The 14,292-nt window shown below is 43.3% G+C and overlaps 1 protein-coding gene across 1 annotated transcript in view; it reads left to right on the top strand.

Moving 5' to 3' along the window:
* The window catches only part of ipo11 (importin 11), a 229,252-nt gene that overhangs the window by 73,476 nt on the left and 141,484 nt on the right, over positions 1–14,292 (top strand). The window contains exons 16-19 of the mRNA XM_055920298.1: positions 8,788–8,914; positions 13,021–13,054; positions 13,215–13,255; positions 13,446–13,562. Of these exons, the coding sequence (XP_055776273.1) occupies positions 8,788–8,914; positions 13,021–13,054; positions 13,215–13,255; positions 13,446–13,562 (319 nt within the window). The remainder of the gene's footprint in view (positions 1–8,787; positions 8,915–13,020; positions 13,055–13,214; positions 13,256–13,445; positions 13,563–14,292) is intronic.

Genomic DNA, 14,292 nt, shown 5'->3' with positions numbered 1-14,292 from the left:
AGACTCAGGCTGTGATGACTCAGCTAAAAGAAGTGTGAGGGAGAGACAGTGTTTGGAGGAGGAGGAGGAGGAGAGGGTAAAGGTGGAATGTGTGATCTCATGTAGTACAAAGGAACCCTCTCGACACTTGAGTGGTCAAACACACAAAGGAAGTGATGTCCCAACGATGGTGTGATGTCACAGTGCAGGTGTGGTGATGTCACAATGGGGCTTTGATGGGGGGGGTGTTCTTTCCACGGAATGACAATGGCTCAAGCCTCTCGGACACATCAAAGCACACAGACTTACTTTAGTTAAAGTAGCTCCATCTGGCCTTATCATGTATCTGTGGTGGGTGAGCTGCTGCTCTTCAAAGAGGGAGAGTATTTTTAGTCTCTTCAGAGAATAAAGTCAGCTCTGATACACTTTTCAACATCGTTTTTTTTTTCAGTTTCTTTTTTTTCTTGTCGTGAATTAGTGAGAGTCTGGGAGATTGTGAGAGATGGTAGATATTTGGAACCGTTTGAAAAGCGAAGGACAAATATTGCTTGTGGATAGATTGCTTGTGGATAGAAGCGTTTGAACATTGATAATTTCCTGCATTGTCCTTGAATGGAATTTCTCCTGTCAGTCGCTGTGAGCTACTGCTGCTTCAGACATCACGTGGCTTTGGCTGTTCTTACAGTTCTGAGGACGCACAACGTGATTTGTTTTATTTCCAAGTTCATTTTCTCTCACATAGGATGCGTTTTACATGTAAAAGGCATTTTAATATCAGAGTATTTAGCCTTCCGGTCAGCCCTGACAACGGTATGGTATTTTTCCCACTTCAAATAGCAATTAGCCTACAGGCGCGCACCAACGCAGGGTCCACAAGACCTGACACAGATCAATGCAAAACACTCACCTGAAAACACAACATTATATGATGGAGAACATCAGACTTTTTTCACTGTTGCTATTCGCCTAGTCTACTGTTAGCCAGTCTACTGTTAGCCAAAACCTACCGATATAGTACCCTGAAAACAACTGAGCACTGTCTGCTGTTGTGGCATGTTGCATCATTCTGATTGGTTAAGAGAGTAGAGCAATTATAATTTTTGAATTTCGAGTATAAATTCATGATGATTATTATTTAAAAAGTGAAATAATATCAAATGCCCATCCCCAACAGTTACCTAGGTACAGTGCCTTCAGAAAGTATTCATACCCTTGTTACAGCCTGAATTCAAAATGGATTAAATCTATTTTCTTCTCACTCGTCTACACACACTATCCCATAATTGGAGGTGTACCTGTGGATGTATTTCAAGGCCTACCTTCAATTTCAGCGCCTCTTTGCTTGACACCATGGGAAAATCTAAATAAATCAGCCGAGACCTCAGAAAAAAGAATTGTAGACCTCCACAAGTCTGGTTCATCCTGGGGGAGCAATTTCCAAATGCCTGAAGGTACCACGTTAATCTGTGCAAAAAATAGTACGCAAGTATAAACACCATGGGACCACGCAGCCTTCATACCGCTCAGGAAGGAGACGTGTTCTGTCTCCTAGAGATGAACGTACTTTGGTGCGAAAAGTGCAAATCAATTCCAGAACAACAGCAAAGGACCTTGTGTAGATGCTGGAGGAAACAGGTACAAAAGTATCTATATCCACAGTAAAGCGAGTCCTATATCGACATAATCTGAAAGGCCGCTCAGCAAGGAAGAAGCCACTGCTCTAAAATCGCCATAAAAAAGCCAGACTACGGTTTGCAACTGCACATGGGGACAAAGATGGTACTTCTTGGAGAAATGTCCTCTGGTCTGATGAAACAAAAACAGAACTTTTTGGCAATATTGTCCATCGTTATGTTTGCAGGAGAAATGGGGATGATTGCAAGCCGAAGAACACCATCCCAACTGTGAAGCACGGGGGTGGCAGCATCATGTTGTGGGGGTGTTTTGCTGCAGGAGGGACTGGTGCACTTCACAAAATAGATGGCATCATGAGGAAAGAAAATGATATGGATATATTGAAGCAACATCTCAAGACATCAGTCAGGAAATTAAAGCTTGGTCGCAAATGGGTCTTCCAAATGGACAATGACCCCAAGCATACTTCCAAAGTTGTGGCAAAATGGCTTAATCACAACAAAATCAAGGTATTGGAGTGGCCATCACAAAGCCCTGACCTCAATCCTGTAGAAAATGTGTGGGCAGAACTGAAAAATCGTGTGCAAGCAAAGAAGCCCTACTAACCTTACTCGGTTACGCCAGCTCTGTCAGGAGGAATGGGCCAACATTCACCCAACTTATTGTGGAAAGCTTGTGGAAGGCTACCCAAAACGGTTGACCCAAGTGAAACAATTTAAAGGCAATGCTACCAAATACAAATTGAGTGTATATAAACTTCTGACCCACTGGGACTGTGATGAAAGAAATAAAAGCTGAAATAAATCACTCTCAACTATTATTCTGACATTTCACATTCTTAAAATAAAGTGGTGATCCTAACTGACCTACGACAGGGAACTTTTACTAGGATTAAATGTCCGGAATTGTGGAAAACTGAGTTTAAATGCATTTGGCTAAGGTTTATGTTAACTTCCGACTTCAACTGTACATTTTACATACATGGTACTTTTATATACAGCGCCCACAACAATAATACATAACCAAACATAAGCTCTTTAATTCCACCCATGAATACTTACTGACTCAAGAAAAAATTTGTTCAAATTTCTTAGAACATAATTCCACTGACGTTATTTGGTATTGTGTGTGTGTAGGCCTGTGACACAAAGTCTCAATTGAATCTATTTTAAGTTCAGGCTGTAACACAACAAAATGTTGAAAAAGTCAAGGGGTGTGAATACTTTCTGAAAGCACTGTGTATGGTTGGATGACAAGCTGACCTTTAAAGTTCATATGGATAATCGTGTCCATATGAAGCAAAAACGAAGCAAAAACGACTAAAGCTAAAGCTACTTCCCCAGGGCCTTTACGGAGTTAAGACTGCCTTCTCCTAGTGTGCTCCAGAGGCGTGGAATAGTCTACAATCTATGCTTCACCTAGATGTATTAGATCGTGTCGTGCTGATTGTGTGTTGTTTTACATTTTTAAATCTTGTATTGATTGCTGCTGCCTTTCAGGTCTCCCTTGTAAACGAGGCCATTTCTCAATGGGCTTTTCCTGGTTAAATAAAGGTTAAATAAAGACAAATATATATATATATAATTTATCTCCATCCCCAGTGCTACAACACAGCCCTTCTGGCCTTTGTGTGTGTGTGTGTGTGGGTCGTGTTTATATTGAAAGTCAACATTATTTTTTTTGCTTCAATAGAGTGGTCAGGGACGTGCAACTATAGTATTCCTTCAAATATAACAAATTAGTGCAACACATTTTCATCAGATGACAACAGAAGTGCAACACTATTTGGCTGGCAGCCACACAAGTAAATTAGCGTACAATGAAAAAGCAAGGTCTTTTGGGCAAAAATGATGCATGCCATCCTATTTATTTTTAGGACTATCATAGAAAGAGTGTAGCCAGCTACATTTCCTAATGTTTTGCTTGAAGTTAATCTAGAATTTTACCTGAGAAAAATAGGCTGGCAAAAAATTACAAAAAGATGCATTTTAGTTCTATGTTTACAAAATGCAGCAAGATTATTCATATTTATTTTTCCTGTGTGAAATCAGAATTCTGTGTTCTAACACGACCCCTAAGTTTAACTTTCTATCTAAGTGGCTGAGTTAATAAGGTGATGGGACATTGTGTTGTGTTAGCTTTCTGCGGTGTTTGAGAAGACAAAGCCCTTTGGATTAGTTATTTGTACAGCTGCCACTGCTATCTTGATTTCCTAGTTTTGTTCTCCTATTTTTTCTTAGTCAGTCTGCTCCTCCCCCCTCTTCGCAGAGCATGGCAGGCCCGTTGTCCTAGCGACAACAGACTCCACAAAGACACAGCTTGTAGACATGCTGCTCGAGAGCTAGTACTGTTCTTCCTTCAGACAAGCATGCCTCAAAACTTTGTTCATTTGCACAATGTCTCTCGTTCATATTCGCTTGTAAATGTCTTAACTCACCAAAACTGACATTCGGTAGTTCCTGTCTATAGATGTGTAACTTTATGAGCTGGGTTGACTTTTTTATTTGATTTTTCATTTATTTTAATTTGCGCTCGTTAGCATATTTCATTGAAATGTTCTATTACTTGTGCAAATGTTGTTAGCATTCTCTTAATAGACACCCAATGGGCTTTTTAACATTTTTGGCTCCCCCTTGTGTACTAAGCTTGTAATACCGTAAATCCCGGGGTGAGGGAAGGACGTGGTGAGGGAAGGACGGTATGACTATATGAAACTGGATACCGCCCAACCCTAGTACTGTTCCGTTTTAGTGGTTTAACGTGCAAGTCTGGATCTCAACCGATATAGTTAGGATGCAACCTAAATGGAACTCAATATTTTATCGGTAATTCTACCACTACAGCACTATATACGGATTAGGGTGCCATTTGGGATGCATCCTTAGTGTGTATAGCTGAATTGTTTGCTGGTGTTTGTTAATCCGTGTGGGTATTTGCATGGTGAAAAGCAGAGCCAGAGAATTATGGAGGAAGGCATTTGGAATCAAGCCGTTCATTATCTGCCATCCGTACTGGGCGGAAGTATACAGACGTAAGAAGGTAAAAAAAGAGAGAAATGCGAGACGGATAGGAGAGAGAGAGAGACCGATACTAAGAGAGACTGATCCGGCCAGGGCAGTTGCTAAAAGGCATCTGCTGCTTTCTCTGCTGACCTTCTTGTGTGGACACTGTCAGACAGGCAGTGGTTTGGTACAGGCAAGGACAACCGTGTCTGCCTCAACCTTGCTGTTGGCATTTCCCCCTGCCCGTGCTGCTCGGCCCTCTGGGTAATGGCTGATGGTAGTGGATGGATAAGCCTGCATTGTGTTGTAGTAAAGGCCACCACGTGTGGAATACCTGTGTTCGGAGGGAGGGAGGGAGGGAGGGAGGGAGGGAGGGAGAGGAATGATGCTGCAGAGTGATTAGACAGATCGGCGTGTTCTTAAAGGGCACCACATATGGCCCACCTGCACCCGTCACCTGCCAGCCTGCTCTTAATACTCACTGGGAGGGGTGAGGGAGGCAGAAAGAGCCATTTTCTCCTCTCCATTGAATTGAATACATTCCAGATCTGTGTCTGTTCCTACAGCTAGTTTACGACGCGTTAGCAGAGTATCAAAGGGCCTTTGAGAGACGCAGTTGTTTTTTATCAGACTGTGGTAGTCAGTGCTCACATGATGTGTCTGCCTGCATGGGTTCACGTCAGGATTTGTGCTTCTATGAAGGACTCTAGTGCCAACTCTCTGTTCTCCAGGGCCAGTGTTCTGATGTTCCGGTAGTTTACACTGCATTAGGCGTGCGCTAATCGGCCTTGGAGCCTGTGGCGGGTCTGGTACTCTGAAACTGGCTGTGGTGGTGTATGGTCAGATGCAGGAAGAGGAGCCATGAATAGCAGGCCCTCCCTCTGACCCCCCCTCACCTAAACACTCACACATAGCCCTTCTCCTCTCTTTCTCCCTCATCTCTGGGCCAGCGGAAGGGAAATTAAACACAAGAGTTTTTATTAGATGTCTTTTAAAGGTACTACATAGGGACATTCAAAATGCACACGGATGAGTATGGATTAATGAGCATTTGAATTGAGCATTAAGCGATGGTGTGTGAGACATAGGTGTGTAAAATGGTGAAATGGTGTAAAATGGTGATGTGAGACATAGGTGTGTAAAATCCATGTCACTGAGAGAGAATTAGCTTTGTCTGCTTTGTCTGTTTTCATGCCAATGCTTGTCTTGACACCAACCTGAACGATATTGTTCATGCCTCTTTTTTTTTTATTGTGTTCTACTTGGTATTCTGCTGTAAAGCTCTTTGACACTGTCTGCCTTCATAAATGTTTATGATTCAAGGTGAGTCAGTGTGTGATCGATGACCTGTCTGTCTCCAGAGTGACACACAGTTTAGATATGAGTAGGTGCATCTGACATTAACTGTATCGAGTGTGAAATCACATTAACATAAGTATTCAGACCTTTTACTCAGTACTTTGTTGAAGCGCCTTTTTGGCAGCGATTACAGCCCCCGAGTCTTCTTGGGTATGACGCTACAAGCTTGGCACACCTGTATTTGTGGAGTTTCTCCCATTTTTCTCTGCAGATTGTCTCATGCTCTGTCAGGTTGGATGAGGACCGTCGCTGCACACCACTTTTCTGGTTACTACATGATTCCATATGTGTTATTTCATAGTTTTGATGTCTTCACTATTATTCTATAATGCAGAAAATAGTACAAATAAAGAAAAACTCTTGAATGAGTAGGTGTGTCCAAACTTTTGACTGGTACTGTGTGTGTGTGTGTGTGTGTGTGTGTGTGTGTGTGTGTGTGTGTGTGTGTGTGTGTGTGTGTGTGTGTGTGTGTGTGTGTGTGTGTGTGTGTGTGTGTGTGTGTGTGTGTATATATACACTGCTCAAAAAAATAAAGGGAACGCTTAAACAACACAATGTAACTCCAAGTCAATCACACTTCTGTGAAATCAAACTGTCCACTTAGGAAGCAACACTGATTGACAATACATTTCACATGCTGTTGTGCAAATGGAATAGACAAAAGGTGGAAATTATAGGCAATTAGCAAGACACCCCCCAAAACAGGAGTGATTCTGCAGGTGGTGACCACAGACCACTTCTCAGTTCCTATGCTTCCTGGCTGATGTTTTGGTCACTTTTGAATGCTGGCGGTGCTCTCACTCTAGTGGTAGCATGAGACGGAGTCTACAACCCACACAAGTGGCTCAGGTAGTGCAGTTCATCCAGGATGGCACATCAATGCGAACTGTGGCAAAAAGGTTTGCTGTGTCTGTCAGCGTAGTGTCCAGAGCATGCAGGCGCTACCAGGAGACAGGCCAGTACATCAGGAGACGTGGAGGAGGCCGTAGGAGGGCAACAACCCAGCAGCAGGACCGCTGCCTCCGCCTTTGTGCAAGGAGGAGCAGGAGGAGCACTGCCAGAGCCCTGCAAAATGACCTCCAGCAGGCCACAAATGTGCGTGTGTCTGCTCAAACGGTCAGAAACAGACTCCATGAGGGTGGTATGACTTCCACAGGTGGGGGTTGTGCTTACAGCCCAAGACCGTGCAGGACGTTTGGCATTTGCCAGAGAACACCAAGATTGGCAAATTCGCCACTGGCGCCCTGTCCTCTTCACAGATGAAAGCAGGTTCACACTGAGCACATGAGCACATGTGACAGAGTCTGGAGACGCCGTGGAGAACGTTCTGCTGCCTGCAACATCCTCCAGCATGACCGGTTTGGCGGTGGGTCAGTCATGGTGTGGGGTGGCATTTCTTTGGGGGGGCCGCACAGCCCTCCATGTGCTCGCCAGAGGTAGCCTGACTGCCATTAGGTACCGAGATGAGATCCTCAGACCCCTTGTGAGACCATATGCTGGTGCGGTTGGTCCTGGGTTCCTCCTAATGTAAGACAATGCTAGACCTCATGTGGCTGGAGTGTGTCAGCAGTTCCTGCAAGAGGAAGGCATTGATGCTATGGACTGTCCCGCCCATTCCCCAGACCTGAATCCAATTGAGCACATCTGGGACATCATGTCTCGCTCCATCCACCAACGCCACGTTGCACCACAGACTGTCCAGGAGTTGGCGGATGCTTTAGTCCAGGTCTGGGAGGAGACCCCTCAGGAGACCATCCGCCTCCTCATCAGGAGCATGCCCAGGCGTTATAGGGAGGTCATACAGGCACGTGGAGGCCACACACACTACTGAGCCTCATTTTGACTTGTTTTAAGGACATTACATCAAAGTTGGATCAGCCTATAGTGTGTTTTTCCACTTTAATTTTGAGTGTGACTCCAAATCCAGACCTCCATGGGTTGATAAATTTGATTTCCATTGATAATTTTTGTGTGATGTTGTTGTCAGCACATTCAACTATGTAAAGAAAAAAGTATTTAATAAGAATATTTCATTCATTCAGATCTAGGATGTGTTATTTTAGTGTTCCCTTTATTTTTTTGAGCAGTGTGTATATATATATATATATATATATATATATATATATATATATATATATATATATAACATTTTTACTGTCAAAACACTACACGGCTCCAGAATTTTCAGATGTTCTTGTTCAGTGAAAATAAATTTGCCTTTATCTTTATGTGCTCTAATATTATATGTAAGCCTAATTCAATTGCCGCTAATTCACCAGTTCCCTGTTAAAAACAGATCAGTGACATGTTAAGTGTCTTTCAGCCTACATCATGAGTGGGGGTGGTTTTAAGGGATGGGTGCTTTGCTACAGTACCTGCTCTATTTCTCTAGTGTAGCTCTCCCAATCGGCGAACTATCGTTATGTTACACTGTATGAATGTGTATCAACGCCTCACTGTCATCTCCTCCTCTGTTGTCCAGAGGTGCGTTCTGTTCGCCTGAATGCTTGCTACTTCACATTGCGCAACGGTTTATACTGAATGACATGTTTCCCCCAAAAATGCTCTTGTATGTTTGTTCCCATTTGGTGGGTGTGTCGAGGTGTGGCTTGAAGGAATGAGTGATGTAGTTAAAGGGCATTGGCCATGCTGACAACCCACAACCTGACCCCTCCCCCATTTCTTCAACTGGTCGTTCATTACTGCACCGTTTCCGTTCAATTGAACGTTCCAGAATGTAAAAACGTACTGAACGCGGTCCTGGCACAAGCTGATTGGTTCTCCCCCCCCCCCCCCTCCCTCTGCTGTCCAGGTACAAGCTGATTCGTCGGCGGGTGATCTGGCTCATAGGTCAGTGGATTTCAGTGAAGTTTAAATCCGAACTACGGCCGCTGCTCTACGAGGTCATCCTTAACCTCATGCAGGACCCAGACCTAGTGGTGAGACACACACACACACACATTAAAGAGTAATGAAAGCCATGATTAGGCTGTTAGACACAGTTAATATAGTGACTACTGGTCCTTTAGTAGCAACAAGTGTTATTCACACACTTTACAAGGCAGGACAAATGGCCAGTTAATTCTGCCGAGATGCCAGAGCTTGTTAATTGGAAATCTATGTTGTGTGAGCTTCAGGACATTAACTCCATGCTAACATGATGTACTTGTAGTACGCTAATTGCTAAGCTGCTTCTAATAAACTTTGCATCCATGATGGCTTACTTGCTAATTAGCCTGTAGAAGTGATACTCTATACACAGTGTCCTAGAGTCAACTCTGCTCTGACATGTCTGTTTGGAAGTCTGCTTCTACACAGTCTGATGAATGATATTCAGAACCGATATTTGCCCCAAATAGACTTGAGATTGCCTCCATTACCCACAGTGCCCAATCACACACAGATCTCTCACTTGAAGAGAGAGAATTACAGACCAGCATTTCCATGAAGAGGGTGGGTGGTTGGGGAGTGTTCAATAACATGCCATTTGTAGAGAGTTGCAAAACTGTAGCCGGCTAACCACCCGCTGCTGCTGTGTTGGGCCTGTACTGCTCACTTTTACTACTCACATGAAGGACTGTTTCCAGCGTGGGATGTGTTGTGTCTGGTCCACATACAGAACTGACCTTACTCTACGTAAAGTAGTTGGACAACACTCATGCATCACCCTTAAAGTCCCTCTGCTCTGCACATGGAATGGTTCTCGATTGATTACTCACAGGCTACCGTCCAAATTATTTATACCTTCTGATCAATACTGCCTCCTTCAATTAGGGACTGCTGGGACCCTGATTGGCGGTATTACCGTCAGAGTAATTGATGATAGCCACTCACGGTCTGACTGAAAACGTATTCATCAAACCAGCTACTGGTTATCAATAAGTCCAGACACCAATAACCTGGTTCCCTGTCCAGTAACGTGAATGTTTTGGAACCAATCACCTCGTCATTCTGAACGGAAGTAGACCACTAATATATTCAGTTAGGAAACAACTAACAGTATTATACATTATTCCAAAGTAATTATTATTAAATAATGTTATAAATACTGCCCTGTAATAAGTGTAATATTACTGCCTTTTAAGTGTGCAAGTAAAGTCATTTGCATGGTTTGGTAGACCATGATCAAAAAGTGTATTTGAAATACTGTAATTTGTTTGTGCATTTAGTATTTAGGGAATTGTTTAGAGGGAAAAAGAGTGAGAGAGACGATGATAAAAGAGAGAGGGATTTTTGCATGAGAAACATCAACACACACACACACACACACACACACACACGCTGGACCACACACTGGGCATTTATCAGTGATATTTATGAGGTGAGTCACACTAGTCATAGATATCCATCCCCTGTAGACAGCTCAGCTGGCTGCCAATTCCTCAGTCCTCGTCCTTGCTTTTCAGACCCATCTGATTTCTGCCCTGTTTACCAAAACCTCGACTGAAAATACTTCCTGGTGACATTTGATTCCTTTTTTTTGCCAAGCCCTGCCTCTACTCAGCGGAAAGAAAGTTCCCATAACCATTAAGGCTGCTTCACGCTGTGGCAGTGGCACTCTTCGGCCCATTGTGGCCCATTTTCTGTCACTCCAGCTAGGCTGTTTGTCATCTGAGCTCTGTAGAATAGCAGGGTGATGCTAGAGAGAAGGGCTGTAAGAACATCTAAAAAAAGAACTGATTTCACTGACGTCTTTAGTGAGCATCGTAGTTATTATCCATGCTGTGGGATGTCTAAGTTGGTGTCGCTTACCCACAACAAATGAAATAAATGGAGGTGATTGCCTTGACTGCAGAAAGGGAACACAGACGCACAGGAAATCGTTCTTCCGAGGTATATAAACTGAACAGAGCTGGAGATTCTTATTTAAATGTCATTGTCTGCTTCTGCCCGGTAACGGGGTCAAATTGCTGGCCTTTTCATGGCCACCTTTTAGAGCAGTGCTAGCCAATCCGAGAATGCTAAAGCTCTAGGCCTATTGCTTCTCTCAGCCGGTAGATGTCATAGGAATGAAAGGAAATGCAGTTTATTCTTATCAGTTGAATGGAATCTCACTAAGGGTGGCATTCAGTGTTTCTAAAGCAGCAGAGCAAACGTAGTTATTACTATAAGTTATATGCTCCAAGCACGTTCATTCTTTTTACTTACTGCCGTAGTGTCAAATTGTCGGCCCATATGCCGCCTTGTCAATATAGGCGCTGACTAGTATTAATTCATCAAATGTGCAATGTATGCTCAATATACAGTTCACAGAGACAAAAAAAGATATACACTTGAATGATTGTCAAGGGATGGTTTGAAATGGGTGCTTTCACTTAATGGTTTTTGTTGATGACTTTTGGACTAGGCTATTCAACTGCTGGGCCGATACTGCGTCAGAGCTTTTATTGACTGCCCGCCGTACTTGGTTTAACATTAGCGGTGAGAGAAAGGCCCTACGCTCTCTCACACACACACTCTCACACACACACTCCTGCTCAACTCTCGTCACTGACAGTAGGTTGTAGTCACTCCATAGTTCCACTCCGGGCCCAGACTTGTTTTCCTCTCCTAGGTCTAATCATTTGTTCCTGTCGTAGACATGAGCTTCATCATATTGGCAGTGGTAGATTACACAGAGGAGACAGTCAATAACACTGGACGTCTTACAATTCCCCCATGAAAGTGACACGGCAACTTTACTTAGGTGTTCTCAAGTCTTCTCTTTTCAATTTGAGTTTTGATTTTAAAAAAATTGAACATGAAATGCACTTTACAGAATAAAAAATGGAGTAAAAATTCCTATGATGGTTGTGACTGTCCATTACGGCTTATTACTTATTAAACATCGCCGCACGTAAGCCTAAGATCACCATGCACATTACCAAGCGTCGGCTGGAGTGGTGTAAAGCTTGCCGCCATTGGACTCGAGCAGTGGAAACACGTTCTCTGGAGTGATGAATCACGCTTCGCCATCTGGCAGTCAAACGAATTAATCTGGGTTTTGGCGGATGCGAGGAGGATGCTACCTGCCCGAATGCATAGTGACAACTGTAAAGTTTGGTGGAGGAGAAATAATGATCTGGGGCTGTTTTTCATGGTTTGGGCTAGGCCCATTAGTTCCTGTGAAGGAAAATCTTAACGCTACAGCATACAATGACATTCTAGAATATTCTGTAATTCCAAAACAGTTTGGGGAATGCCCTTTTCTGTTTCAGCATGACATTGCCCTTGTGCACAAAGTGAGGCACATACAGAAATGGTTTGTCGAGATCAGCATGGAAGAACTTTGAGTTGTCTACACAGAGCCCTTACCTCCACACCATCGGACACCTTTGGGATGAATTGGAACGCCAACTGCGAGGCAGGTCTAATTGCCCCAACATCAGTGCCCTACCTAACTAATGCTCTTGTGGCTGGATGGAACCACGTCCCCACAGCAATGTTCCAACATCTAGTGGAAAGCTTTCCCAGAAGAGTGGAAGCTGTTCTAGCAGCGAAGGGGGGACCAACTCAATATTAATGCCCATGATTTTGGAATGAGATGTTCGACGAGCAGATGTCCACATACTTTTGGTCATGTAGTTTACCTCGTGAAGCAACTGCTACCCCTCTCAATCGCGCATTCTTCTGTCTCTTCTCGTAGCAGGTATAAAAGAAATGCACAGACCGGACAACTAGGAGCAATGGATTATGGTCATTGTAGTTAATTACCACGTTTGATTAGATTTTCTGCCGTGTATAATATTGGCTTTTTGGAAACTACAACTCCCTACTACATCGCACAGTTCAGGCTTGATCTGATTTATGTGCCCATTGAGCTCACAGAAAAAAATGTGAACGAAATTGAATTGAAGTAATTGAGCCGATGCCTGTCAATTATTTGTTTTTTAAACCTGACATTTCGGTTAATTACCTCGCTCATCACAATCACCCACAACAAAAACCTTACGTTCATCTCTTATTCTTAGTCGGTCTTCTCTCAACTGTGAGTACAGCTCCGTATTCAGCCCCATCCCCCAGAGATATTTGGCAGAAATACCAATGTTTTGTTTTTGTTCTAAAGGTGCGGATCGAGACGGCCACAACTCTGAAACTCAATATCCTTCTCATTGAATCTATTTTGCTGAAATACAAATGTGTTGCTTCTTTCAAAAAATCATATTGTTATGCACCTCTCTTCCTGTCACTGTGAAGTCTCTCTGTGAAGATGAACCTCTTGTAAGACCTGTCAGTTTCTCTTCCTTAACGTGTCATCACCTGTCGACGACTTTGAGTTCCGGACAGAACAGTTCTTACCGGTGAGTGCCTTTTCTAGGAGAGAAATGTTTTTTTTTTTTTAAATGTTGCTAATCGTCTTCTATTCTGGCATTGCTTTTTTTTAAGATACATTTTTGGGGGGTAAATGCATGGTATGCGATAATGGGATATTAAAATGCTCTCCCTCCCTCTCTCTCTCTCCCTCTACCTCCCTCCTCTCTCACCCTTTAGTATCTGGAGTCTATTTTCAGCCTGCTATTCCAGCTGTTGCAGCAGGTGACAGAGTGTGACACTAAGATGCAGGTCCTCCATGTGATCTCATGTGTCATTGAGAGGGTCAACATCCAGGTGAGGGGTCAAATCCCAAAGAGCTCATTGCCTGAATTTTATTTTATTTTAATTTTTTACTAAGGTCATGGTATACGTCATGGTAGGATATGCACATGTAATGGAATTCTAGTAGCTGGGTTAAAAAACGCCACATAATTTAAAGAAATACAGTGGCATCCATTGCCTTTGATTTATTAGGGGACAGCCCAGCTGTTAAGAACAACCATCATGTAACCGGTATGCAACATTTCTCAGCCTGCTCTCCCTCAGGCCTAGAGGAAACAAAGCGACTTTCTAAGAGCACAAGAAACCAGTCACTCGTCACTTTCTCAGACAGTCGCCTTCAACTGCTGGGTTCTGCCGTCCTTCCACTGATGACGCGTTTGTCAGTCATCGCAAGTCATGAAGTGAACTCTGAGTTCAACTGAGCACGACGAAAGCTCTCACTCGCCATTTTTGTTTTTCTTTTGTCCCTTCTAAGCACTTTAATAATAGTTTTATGATCCGTCAATTACCATCGAATTGTTTTACGAAATCTACCCGGTGTTTGTCAGCCTTTGATGACCTTTATTCTTTGACCCCCGTATTATTCAGTGGTGTACTCTATTTCTCCTCAACGCTCTCTTGACTTCACTCCCTCATAAATGGCTTCCACTCCAGTCAACTGTCATTATATTTAAATCGCCTGTCTTAACTGCCTGTGAGCGAGAACGCAGTCACGTGAATATTCTATTACACCTCACAGGGA

The sequence above is a fragment of the Salvelinus fontinalis genome, chromosome 4, assembly GCF_029448725.1.
Source record: "Salvelinus fontinalis isolate EN_2023a chromosome 4, ASM2944872v1, whole genome shotgun sequence".
In the NCBI taxonomy this organism is placed as follows: domain Eukaryota; kingdom Metazoa; phylum Chordata; class Actinopteri; order Salmoniformes; family Salmonidae; genus Salvelinus; species Salvelinus fontinalis.
The sequence above is the reverse complement of the archived record's forward strand: the minus strand, read 5'-3'. Positions and strand labels throughout refer to the sequence as shown.